At 37.5% G+C, this 13,095-nt stretch overlaps 2 protein-coding genes across 2 annotated transcripts; both read left to right on the top strand.

The window, feature by feature from the left end:
• The first annotated feature begins 5,220 nt into the window (after positions 1 to 5,220).
• LOC145132196 (uncharacterized) lies at positions 5,221 to 7,895 on the top strand. Its single transcript, XM_079066901.1, has 3 exons — positions 5,221 to 5,820; positions 6,759 to 6,880; positions 7,081 to 7,895. The coding sequence occupies exons 1-3, from the start codon at positions 5,560 to 5,562 to the stop codon at positions 7,817 to 7,819; spliced, it is 1,122 nt and encodes a 373-aa protein (XP_078923027.1). The 5' UTR covers positions 5,221 to 5,559; the 3' UTR covers positions 7,820 to 7,895.
• Positions 7,896 to 11,915: 4,020 nt separating this feature from the next.
• LOC145128542 (ATP-dependent Clp protease proteolytic subunit 2, mitochondrial-like) lies at positions 11,916 to 13,095 on the top strand. The gene is made up of 2 exons (XM_079063344.1): positions 11,916 to 12,352; positions 12,453 to 13,095. The coding sequence occupies exons 1-2, from the start codon at positions 12,037 to 12,039 to the stop codon at positions 12,869 to 12,871; spliced, it is 735 nt and encodes a 244-aa protein (XP_078919470.1). The 5' UTR covers positions 11,916 to 12,036; the 3' UTR covers positions 12,872 to 13,095.

Here is a 13,095-nt window from a genome sequence, read left to right as displayed (position 1 = left end):
ATTGTAAGCACCTCTTTTGTTTTTTTGACTCTCCAGTTAAAAGAAATAAAAGGTAATCCTACTAGGAGAACAATATAAAACTGATTATCATAACTTCATACAACAAAATATCTTTTGTTGATTTAACACTTATATCTCATCAATAATTCAACAATAATGGTGTATATTCGAACATCAATCCAGCAACAAATCACAATAAATTCAAACAACAAATTGAAAAACAAGCAAGTCAAGCAGGTCGGAAGGACATCAACAAAAATTGAACAATTCAATATACAATCTGATTTCTTACATTATACATAAAAAAGGGGTTTTTCCAGATTTTCGTTCATAAACAACCCCTCAACATTAAAAAATATATTTTAGGAAAAAAAACTTGTTTGCAACAAGTCAGACGTTGCGATAGGCGGGGATAGGGGGCGACGAGACGACGACGACGTCGATTTGGCGGGATGGAAGACTGCGCCTTCAATTTTTTTGTGGAAGAAGGGAGAGACACAGTAGCGATGAAGAGAGCCGAAGAGAGGGAGGTTGCGTGCGTCGTTTTTTTCTTTAGGGCATATCAGTCAATTTTTTGAGTCAGCTACTAATAATAAATGGACCGGGTAAGCTATTGGGTCAGTCAAAGCTGACCGAGTTAGCCACTTTATGAGCTTACCAAACGGGCTGATTGGACCGAATCAGTCCAAAATTACTGACCGGACCCAGTAAGCTTAAAATCAAACAACCCCTAATCATTCCTCATGCTGGCCTGCTATAAACTGTACTCACTCATGTAACTTCCACCAACCCTACAGTCACTTGTGCATGCTAATCATACATAATGCTAGATCCTATAGACAGTCGAATACCTAATTCTACCATAAGCCCTTTAACAGACAAGAACAGGAAATAAGGCTAAATCAAACATTCTTATATTATAAAATCTTAGTTATGTACAACTATGATGCACACACTAAGCAACCGTAGTAATAATGTCAATTTCATATAGCATACATAAAATTCACCTAGGCTATCAGGCATCATACATCAGACAATTATGGCATGCAATTTCTGAAGATCCATAGCCTAGTACTAGCAATGTAGTTCTATCATAATCATCATAAACACATAACAATGTGGGTATCTTGGGGTACATTTTCTTGCTCCGACTGATCGTACACATCTCATTTGAAAACAATTTAGAAAACAATTTTGAAACAAAATTTGAAAACTTTTACAGATCCTTAGCTTGAGACTAGATTCACACGAATGCTCATCCAATTCACTCAAATCAAGGCTATGATACCAATTTGTAACATCCCAAAAATCACGGTAGAATTTTCAATTTTCAAAAACAACCCAAAACCATAAATGTTTACAAATGTAGTTTCCAAAGTGTCAATAATCACAAACCAGAGCATCTCAAAATCAAATCTCATAAAAACTGAAGGATGTGCACGATCAAGACTTCACATTGCCCTCATCTGAAGTACCTGAAAACATGAAACCAAACTTTAAGCACGAAGCTTAGTGAGTTCCCCGAAAGTACCACCACACAAACATATAACCAAACAGATACCCCTGGCCCACAACCTTCCGGTTGGATTGCCGAATGCATTTTGGGTCCACAACCACCTGGATGGATTACCCCTGGCCCACAACCTTCCGGTTGGATTGTCTAATACATGTTGGGTGCACAACCTCCTGGTTGGATTACCCATGGTCCACAACCTTCCGGGTGGAATGCCCCGAACCACAACCTTTCGATTAGAATTCCCCGTTCTGTTGACTGACAACACAAAGCAATACAGTCTCAACCCCACCATACTATGTCGAAATATACATAACAAATAACAGATATCCATCAACATTTAATCATATAACCAGCCATCAGACAAACAGACAGATTCACGGATTACTACAGCATATCAACATCCTATATACCAAGACACAAATCTAACAATTCACTACAACATAGAAACATCCTCTATACCAAGATACATAATCTAGTAGGCTTACATTGGTTCCTTCAACCCACAAGTACAGTGAGGAAAACTCAACTGAATCGAAGAACTCTGAAGCACTGCGATACTATCCTTTTTCTATACTGCTTGCACCAACAAATCCACTAACACCAGAACCAAATATAATCTTAATCAATAGCCCAAAAATCTTCAAGTTTGACCCAAAGTCAAACTTGGTCAAAAGTCAACAGTCAGCGAAGTCAACAACAGTCAAAGTCCAAGGCAGCTGAGTACGCCTAGCGTACGTGACTCAGGGCTAGTACGCACAGCGTACTCTCGGGTACGCCCAATATATATACGTCCAAGATAATTCCTTTCTTCAGTGCTTAACTCGTTAAGACCTTTTGTCTAGAGATCAGATCTAGACTCAAAACATCGACTTAAGTCATAAAGTTTCCACCTTTATGACTTTCCATGGCTAAAAAAGGTCCAAAAGCTAAAACGCCAACTTATTTATCCATTAAGACATCTTAACTCTTTCATGGAAGGATGAAAGGACCAAGATCACATTTTTATGGTTCCTAATAGCTCCAAAATGGATAAAGTTTCCAACTTTATCCATTAGAATGGTCCAAGAAACCAAGATCTAGTCTTTAAAGTTTCAAAGGGACCGAAAGTGCATCTTTCTTACTTAATCCATCAAGTCAAAGTTTCCAACCTTTAGATCTGAATCAAAATGATGTTTAGATGGATAAAGTTTCCAACTTTATCCATAACAAGGTCACAAACTTTCAAGATCTAAACATTATGCACTAAAGTGACAAAAAGTTCACACCACCCAAAACTAGCTAGATCTAACAAATGCATCATCAAGATTCAAGCTTTATAACTCCAAAAGAAAGATCAAGGTGAACAAGGCCTGGATCTACAAGCTCCAATGCAACTAACACTTCTCCAGTGAGCTCCTTCTTCTCCAAGATGCACCAAGAACACTCCAAAGCACTCAAAAATTCATTATTTAGCTCACAAGGCTCAAACTAAGGTTAGGGTTGAAGGGAGGACGTTAAAGCGATGAAGGCTGAGAATGGAAAGGGTTTGGGGAAGTTAATGAGCTTAAATATGGCTCAAAACCCTCAAATTAGGGTTTGGGTGCTGTTCGCATACGCCCAATGTACTTCTGGTACGCCCAGCGTACCAGATTAAATTTCGCGATCTGTCATTGCCTAGTACGCCCAAGGTACTCAACTTAACCCAAAATCATCTTAACTTCTAACGGTCATAACTTCTTTATTCAAACTCCGTTTTCGATGATCTTTATATCCACATAATGGTATTGAAGAGCCCCACATTATTATCTAGATATCTTGGACTAAAAACTCATCGAACAAAAATCCATATTTCATGCAAGAACCCGACCTATGATTTTTCCATTTCTACCATTCGGCCCAATATGCAGTTAAAGGGTTAAATCTCTTAACCATCATTATCTCCTTCCACAAGGACTAAACTTTACCTCCTTAAGGCCCAAAGCCTTTACACAATCGACTTCCAGCCCACGACCTTGAAATAAGAAATGATCAGAGACAGGGTGTTACAAGGCATATGCAAACGAGGCTGTAATAACAACCAATGAAAGAGCTCTGGTTTGGTACCAACGACTGTTTTATTATTTAGGAGAGAAAAAAAAGGAAAATGTGGAGCGTAATGAAGGCACCTCTAACGACTATGAGAGAATGTCTTCGGAGGTGGAGGGCGACAACTGTGGGTTGTGGTCAACTGTAGTGTTTTAACCCAGAGCTTTGATACCATATAAGATAATAGACTGACCGATTAATAGTGAGGGTTAAACCTTATTTAAATATGGATACATAAATGGCCCTTGGCCTAAGCTAAACCCTAAAGGCATTGGGCATAAACCCTAAATGCTAACATACTAACATGGAGCACTAACAATATTTTGTGTATTTAATATTTGAACTGTAAGCTTAATAAATGGAATTTAATAACTCAAACCACAAACTTATAACTCAAGGATGTGGTTATTAGATTAAAGGGAGCGGATGTGGTAAAAACCGCACTTTTGCCACGATGACGCTGAGGAACACCGCCTCCACCATACGGTTTGGGGTGCGCTTTGGCCGCACACGGTAATATCTAGACAGACTTTCTCTTCTCTTTATCTCCCTTCCTTCTTCAGTTGCCTCTCTCTCTCTCTCTCTCTCTCTCTCTCTCTCTCTCTCTCTCTCTCTCTTTTGGTACACCACACCTAGTGTGTGGCAAAAAACCACACTTTTGTGGTAAAGTTGACATGGAGCCTATGTGGTGTCTACATGGCATATGAGGGAGTGTCGTTTCTGTGACACTACTCCCTCCCTCTTTAGGCTGAAAGGTGTCATGTCATAGCTCTACCATGATAAAGACTCTCCACCTCCGCTTTCCCTACCACCATCTCATTTTACCTCCTTGTTTACCACATACTAGGAGTGGTGTACCAAAAATAGAAGGAAGAAGGGAAGGAGAAGAGAGATGAGGAAGGACGATAGTTTCTAGCCGAGCTCGGCACTACCGCATTGAAACTGTAAACCCGACACGGTGTCTAACACCGTCTACATGGAGAGTATCATGGAATACCACATACACATCCTATAGCCTTGCCTTAGATGTACAAAATGGGCATGGTGTACGTTACATCCCCCACTCAAATAACCGAAGACAAACATGAAAGACAAAATAGGGGGTGGGGTTAGTTATTGTAATAAATAATAATAATAATAATAATAATAATAATAAAATACTACGTTAAAAAGAAATCCAACACCTTGGATGTCTAGTCAATAAACCTTTAGTCGGCCAGGTCATATTTTCACATGATTGTAACGCTAAGCTCAAGTTGTGAGATTATATGTGTATAAAAAATAAGTACAATAGACGACACTTTAAATGATTGGTTGTTATATAAAAAATCAACCCTTTGAAAAGTATTTAGTTTGTATCCTAATAAAAACAAAATTGATTGACTTTGTTATTTGAATAATTACCAGTGTATTATATATATATATATATATATATATATATATATAATTTATGTCTTAATAAAAATTTACAAACAAAGTAATTTTTTTTAAACAAATAAACGAAAAAAAAGTATTTTTATGTATATAAAGAGGAGGAGAAAGAAGTATTGTTGACCAAACACAAAGTTTTACTTTATCCAAATTTTACAATTTTACAATTTGAGCAACATCCAATCCAACGTGCCACAATTGAAGGCAACGCAGCGTTTGTTTGAGCGTCATCACCATCATCCCCTGCCCCCATCTCTCTCCTTCCATAACTTTTTCTCAGACACGCTTTCGGACACGCCGATTTCAATACGCCACGAGATCTTGGATTAATTCACCAGATCTACAAAAAAAAAAAATTATTCGCTTTCTTTTTCCCCTTTTTATTCATTGATTCATCATTCTTTCTGGGTGTTTCAATCAATTCCCTATTCGTTGAAATTGATTGATCATCGTCTATATGTTTCTCCGACCAATGTGCGGAGGATTTATGTGTTAGGGTTCGGTTTTCCGATTCTAAATCTTTGGACGGATGGTGTTAATCGGGAAATATGCGGATTCAGAGACGAAACAGTGGGTGTGGGGTTAATTTTTGGAATCAACAATTAGATCGGGGTTTATTGATGGAATCCCCGCCGCCTTCGAAGTTGCTTCCAATTAATGATTCATCGTCTCCTTTCATGCAATCTTCGCTTCCTACTTCATCTGGTGTCGGTGGTTCGAGTGTCGGCGACGGCGGTTTTGGGTATATCGAACATACCGTCACGAAATTCGATACGCTCGCTGGTGTCGCAATTAAGTATGGCGTTGAGGTAATACAATCTTCAATTGATTCGACAAATTAATCTAAAAAATTTGGTTTTATGTCTTTTCATGTCGTGACAACTTCCTTCAACTTTTTATACTAACGAGTTTCTGATGTTTAGCTCGTTATATGTTCTTTACAGAAATCCGGTACATTCCATTTTGCGATTGTCCTTAAACAGAAAAATAGTTCAAATTAATCTGTAGGAAGAATCTGGATAAGGAACTAGAACACAAAACTGAGCAACTCTATGGTTTTTGGATATATTTACTTGGATGTTATTGCTTAATAAACTTTCATTCAAAAGTACAAATATTTTGGTTTTTCAATTTTCATACTCCCTCTTGTAAAAACTGTACATTATGATCAGTTCTGAATTATTGATGCCAAATTTAATACACTGCTCAAGTACATTCTATTGCTTCCTGCCCTAAATAAGACTGTCCACAGTACAATTTATAATGAATCTAGATTGATGTTTTAAACAGTTCTACTTTTGAATTTAGATACAAAAAAAAAAATCTAATCTTTTGTACAAAGGAATAGTATGTTAGAAAGATCAAACTTGTTAAGATTTCAAATTATAAGGTTGTTTATTGGTCTACATTCTCAGCTGACATTAAATGATTGATATAAGGACACCAAAAAATCAAAAACTTGGAGTCATGACAAATTTGTCTTTCAAGTCATTTCATTTTGTGAATCAAAGGGAAGTTTATGTATTTATGTGAATGACACCAAAAGGATGTTAAATGAATGGAATTGGGATATGATGTATGCTGAAATATTTCCATTTTTAATTACATGTGAAGAATTGTACTTGTCATTTGTCAATGATGCACATGGTGTCAAATCTACATATGTTCAATTGGTTATGTGTTGTATATTAGTTTTATTTATCATCTTCTGTATTTTTTAACATTGCATTGTATATTTGTATGTTAGGTGGCTGACATAAAAAAGATGAATGGCCTAACAACTGACCTACAAATGTTTGCCCGCAAGACTCTTCATATACCCCTACCCGGAAGACACCCGCCCTCTCCAATCATGTCAAATGGACAAGGGTAATTACGTCATTTCATCTTCACTTCTCATTTTAAGTTTCTAACCATCAATCTTGTCTCTAAATTATGTTTACTCACACATGACAACGTATATGTGTCCAAACTCAGCTGACAAAAATACCCCTGAAATCTTTTTTAATAGTTAAAACATAAAAATGAAAACTTTAGTTATTATCTTAACATGGGTGATTTTATTTTAGGCCAAAACACTCGGAAATGACACCACCAAGACAAAGACAAAGACATTCTGATATGTTGGATTCAATAAAATCCTTAAAATTATCATCATCTTCTTCTTCTTCACCACGAAACATTTCACCATCAATGGACGCCTTACGAGACTATTACGGTCTTAAACCAACCGATCAAACCGGACCAAATTCCCACCCGCCGCTCGGACTTCACCGGAAATGTAAAAGCTTAGCTAACGGGATGTCAGAGCAGGGCGGAAACGGAAACGCCATTCCTGTCACAAACGGAATCCACGATTCCGATTCCGACACATGGTACGATAGATGGATGAGAAGACGGCGATCGGAAATCGACCTCCAGAATCAAACCCCGGAAACGATGCTTAAACCCGACACCAGCAATTCCAACGGTGCGTTTGCGGCAGCAGGCGGCAAAGGCCTGGCGCTCCGGCCAAAGGCCGCCAGTCGAACCGCTGGTGATGCCGACGGTTTACCGAATATGCCTCCGTTAAAATTGGGGGAATCAGTGATTACGGAGGCTTCAAATGGAGTAAAAAAGTCTTCGAGTTCACCGAGTTTTCATGAGATGCAAAGTAACGGTACGTCCACGTCATCATCGATATGGCCCACTTCCATGTTGAATTTGACGGCTGACATTCAAGCTTCTACAGCTGCCATTGCGAGGCCTATTTTTGATGGGTTGCCGAAGCCGATTAGTGGGAGGAAGAATAAGGCGGCGATTGATTGATTGATTGATTGATTGATTAGTGAGTTGTTTTGTTTTGGTTTTTGGATATATAAATATAAATATAAATATAAATATATATTGATTTGGTTGGTTTGGACAGAGGGAATAGAAAATTAGAAATAAAAAGGAAGGAAAGAGAAAGATTGATGAATTTTTTGGGGAGAAGAAGTATAATACAAGTACAAGAGTAGATTAGAGAAAATTGTATATTAGATGTGTATGGAGATGAGAGGAGAGAAGGTTGGAATTGGATGGTGTTTATATGTTTTTATTTGGTTACCTAACTTATCTCAACATATTATTATTCTTTATTGAAAAACTTGTACTATTATTATATATTTATTATTACTACCTGTATTATTTATATAGCAGGCTCATGTATGCAATAGCTGCCTTTCTTTGTGTAAAATGTAATTGATGTCTTACGAGGTTTTGAACACATTCATGTCATTTTTTAAAGCTGCAATCTTTAGTTCAAATATTCATGCTTTGAAATAATTCGAGATAAAACACTTACCATAAAATTAAGGCATACTGTAGGCCTTCATACACGATGATATTCTTTCCAAGATATCCTAATCCAAGAACTTAGTCCACAATCACAATGATATTAAGAGTGCACCTCCATATTTCAGTTTGATAAGTAAGAGGAGGAAGACATGCTTTGGATTTCCTTATTCAATCGATATGGTAGCAATGTATTGATTTGGGTTGAAAAGAATGACCGAAGGTGCGAGCTATGATACAAACAAAATTGTGTACAAGTTAGCAAGTAATTAAGTTAACATAGATGCCAAATAAGCATGCACAATAAATATCCGGTCATGTTGATATCTTTTGAAAAAAACAAAGTTTGAGGACTTATGTAGTACAAAAAAAAAATGAAAGTAACAAAAATACAAAATATATAGCAAATTAAAGGCATAATATAATTAATTTTCAAGGAAATAAACCCAAAAACTTTAGTTGGTGTACATGAGGTCGTGGGTCTCGGTGTAAAGAATCCCCTTTTCTTCAAGATGTTCGGTCAACAACCATATGCCATGTTGCGTGGTATGGTAACCGAGAAAGTTTGACAAAATTATGCGGGGTGCAAACTCGAATCAATGAATGTGGACTCGGGAATACGAGGGTCGGGGGCAACGCCCCTTGGGAATGATTCCAAGGGCAGCACCCGTAGGCGGGTCCAAGGGGCAGAGCCCCCGCATGGGGGCTCTGTCATAAAATGTATTTTCCCACTAAAGTCCATTACTGCATAATTATTATCAGACATCGTTTTTCCCTTGTAAATTGCCATCTTCTATGTATTTAAGATAGACAGACGTTGCAGACATTAGATACATTACGGAAAACTGCAACGTTACTCTTCAAAATTGTTTAAGAAAAACATAAATCACAATAAGGTATTTATGTGTTTCATATTCTGATTAGACCTATAATCATTATTGAATTTCTCAGATTATCCCACTTCTGAATTCTTCTAACCCCCATACAATAGGGACAAATTACAGATTTCGAAAAATGACACAATCACGATCCATGAAATATCCTAGTGTATTGTTATTCCAAATCCCTACATCTAACACAAGCTATTTTCCATTTTTAGAAAAAGCTTGACAAATTTAGAGTATAAACACCAAAAGACAAAAAAAATCATGCTTAAGTAAAACCATTGAAATCATATAAACTCTAGGGTTTTTGTGTCATTTTTCAAATTAAACTCCTTTTGTGTCCAAATTTTGTCAAAGTAGATTTGGGGATCGATTGATTTCATTAAATATTTTTATTAGAAGTCCGTCGTTCCTACTATTAATTTAGGGTTGAGCAAAAGTACCACTGGTACCGAGCCAAACCTATATCGATCCCTAATCGATTCAATACCATGTATGAGTTACAGAGCCTCAAACATGGGATGTTGAGTACTTGAGTTTGTTTCAACTCTTTTAATTGTTGTTTACCATATTCTAACTCTCGTAACTTTTTCATATAAGTTTGAATTGAGCTAATTTTTTCTTGCATACTCTTTGTTGTCTTGACTACAAGTTAGACTCAAGAACCAGTTTAATTGGATAAATTTTGTCTAAGTTACGGTGCCTCAAACATGAGATGTTGGGGCTGTTTCAAAATTTGTCATGTTTTTACCATATTCCAACCCTCATAATTTTTTTTACAAGCTCGAAATGAGTTGCTTCTTCTTACATATTCTCCTTTGTCTTGCCTACAATTTAGAGTCCACAATCACCTTAGGTGATTGAATATGTATTGACGGGTTACATTGCCCTAAACATGGGTTGTTGGTGCTATTTTCAAACTTGATTTTTTCAACATTTTTAGATTAAGGGAAAGAAAATTGTCAACTTTGAACAACCATACCTCTCTCATACGAGATCCGAATAAACTAATTTTTTCCTAGATATTATTCATTGTCTAAGCTACAACTTATGCTCGGTTCAACTTAATTAGATGACTATTGTATGAGTTACAGAGCACTTTAAGACTCTAAATTTTTTTTGGTTCTAGAAGATAATGGTACCAAACTACTCGCATATTGTATTGGTTCAAGATTCGGTACCTTCAAATCAGACATTTCGGTTCTCGGTACTTTCGGGTTGGTACGGAGCTCACCCCTATTAATTATAAAAATATAAAATTTATTAAAAGTTATATTTTAAAGACAAAATTGCAAAAATGATCCCTGTGGTATACAAATTTTTAGGGTTTTAGTCCAAACCTCGAGTTTTTTGGATTCATGGTCCTTTTGGAGTGGTTTGTATGTGAAAATAGTCCCTCCGAAAATTGAAATGACTATAATACCCTTGGGGTATTTATTTTTCATTTTTCTTTCATTTTTTTTAAATTTAATATTTATTTATTCATTTTAACAATTAAAAAAATAACAGAGGACCCACCTTTTTTTTCTCTCTCTCTCTCTTCACATGGTAATACACTCACGCACACCTATTCTCAATCTCTCCAGATTTTTTTTGGTTTTTAATTCTAAACACACACAGTGCTAAGAACAAGTGCTCAAGAACACACAGTGCTCAAGAACAAACACAATGCTCAAAAATCGATTTGTATGTGTATGTTTTCGTTTTCGAAATCGATATGTGTGTGTATGAATCTGAAATCCACCATCGTCTCTTTCCTCCTCTCTGTCTACTCCGATTACTTAACATCCGCCCACCGCCTCAGGTGGATTACGTTGTCTAAGATAACCCTAGGAGGGAGGCTGCATTAGGGTTTTTGCAAAGGATGTCGTCGGAGAAGGAGGGAGAGGAAGTCGTCGTGGGTGTTCTGCGGTGTTATGTGGTGGTTCAATGATGACGATGTTGCTCACAGAGGTTCCATATGCTCCCGCTACCCAACACAAACAACATCGACCCTCCTCTACCGCTGCCATCTCCATTGTGGTTTTCAGCCTCCTCTACTGCTGCCATCTCCACTATCTAAAAAGCCCCTTCGGCACCCCCCAAGCATCTTCCATCGATAGAGATTTAGATTAAGTTAATGCTGGAAGTGATCGATCTGAAAATTGGGTCTACTTCAGCGGGTTTTGTAAGTTGAATCAAATCGATTAAGCCAACTGGAGGATAAGCTATTGGAGGATAACTGTAAACCTATGGTGATTACTTACACAATTTTGATCGAGGCCGCCATTTTTGACGGTGGGATTACTGAAGCAATGAAGCTTCTTGATGAAATGTTGTCTAGACGTCTTCAATCCGATATGAATGTGATTTAGGGATTTTTTAAGTGATTTGAATAGAAAAGGCGGTGGCAGTAGGTAACCCCGAATGTCTTGGTGTTCGGAAAAACGGCTCCAACTCCGGTGGGGAGTTCTTGGTCGTAAATGAAGAAGGAGGAGGGGGTGGAGTTTGGAGAGAGAGAGAGAGAGGTCATTTCACTATTCACAGGGACAAAAAACGCAACGAAACTAGCTCAAAAGGACCATCAATCCAAAAAAGTCGTGGTTTGGACTAAAACAAAAAAAAATGCATACCACATGGACTATTTTTACGGTTTTTGTCTATTTTAAAATTGAAGTATATATTTTGATCCAAAAACATTACAAAAATTAATCCTTTAAGTCGAACTAAAAAAGGTTCATTCGAGACATTTCGAGTTCCACAATCGGACCTCAAATCAATTTTTGAATCCCTACAACAATCTTCCATTTTCTCAAAAACTCCCATCGATCTATATCGCCATTACCGATGCAGAACCCAATCACTCGCAGTTTGAACAAGCTTTGGAACGGGGTAGCAACAACTGTAGCAAGCCGGAGTATAACAAATCATCAATGGCGGTCGTACAGTGTAATCCCCATGGTGATAGAGCATTCATCGCGAGGAGAGAGAGCCTACGACATCTTCTCTCGACTCCTTAAAGAAAGGATTATCTGTATCAACGGCCCAATTTCCGATGACACATCACACGTCGTCGTAGCTCAGCTTCTCTACCTCGAATCCGAAAACCCTTCTAAACCCATCAACATGTACCTCAACTCCCCCGGCGGAGCCGTCACTGCAGGTAGGTTTTCAATTTTACTTTTTCACCTATGCAAAAATTAGGTTTTATCATCGTTTTCTCTGTGATCTAATTTAGGAAATGGCGAATTTGATGGTGTTAGGTCTTGCAATATACGATACAATGCAATACATTCGATCTCCGATCAATACAATATGTTTAGGCCAAGCTGCATCAATGGCTTCTTTGCTGTTGGCTGCTGGTGCAAAGGGTGAAAGGCGATCTCTTCCTAATGCCACCATCATGATTCATCAACCTTCTGGTGGATACAGCGGGCAGGCTAAAGACATGACGATTCACACGAAGCAGATTATTAGGGTTTGGGAGTCTTTGAATGGGCTTTATGCAAAGCATACTGGACAAAATGTTGATGTGATTCAGAAGAATATGGATAGGGATTGTTTTATGACTCCTGAAGAGGCGAAAGAGTTTGGGATTATAGATGAAGTGATGGATGAGAGGCCCTTGACTTTGGTTACTGATGCTGTTGGAAGTGAAGGGAAAGGAGTGAAATTGGATTGAATCGAATGCAGGAAGCGGATTTCTTTGAATGGTTATTGAATCTTGAGTATCACATGATAATACATACAAAAAAGGAAAAATGAATATCAGTGTAAGACAATTCGGCTGTTTAACATTACACTTTCATTTGTGTTATGGCTTAAACGACCCAATACTATCATCTTTGATTGTTGTCGGTGTCTAGCAAATGGAATGTCATTGTTCCTCTTTCAAGTTTCTTTTCA

The sequence above is a fragment of the Lactuca virosa genome, chromosome 8, assembly GCF_052849685.1.
Source record: "Lactuca virosa cultivar CGN04683 chromosome 8, Lactuca_virosa_CGN04683_v6, whole genome shotgun sequence".
NCBI lineage: Eukaryota > Viridiplantae > Streptophyta > Magnoliopsida > Asterales > Asteraceae > Lactuca > Lactuca virosa.
This window is presented reverse-complemented; position numbering and strand designations above follow the sequence as displayed.

Excerpts from the sequence above, each read along its gene's own strand:
- LOC145132196 (XM_079066901.1), top strand. The coding sequence starts at position 5,560 with ATGCGGATTCAGAGACGAAACAGTGGGTGTGGGGTTAATTTTTGGAAT. Across the intron at positions 5,821-6,758 it reads CAATTAAGTATGGCGTTGAG|GTGGCTGACATAAAAAAGAT; the intron begins GTAATACAATCT and ends TTTGTATGTTAG. Across the intron at positions 6,881-7,080 it reads ATCATGTCAAATGGACAAGG|GCCAAAACACTCGGAAATGA; the intron begins GTAATTACGTCA and ends ATTTTATTTTAG.
- LOC145128542 (XM_079063344.1), top strand. The coding sequence starts at position 12,037 with ATGCAGAACCCAATCACTCGCAGTTTGAACAAGCTTTGGAACGGGGTA. Across the intron at positions 12,353-12,452 it reads CGGCGGAGCCGTCACTGCAG|GTCTTGCAATATACGATACA; the intron begins GTAGGTTTTCAA and ends TGATGGTGTTAG.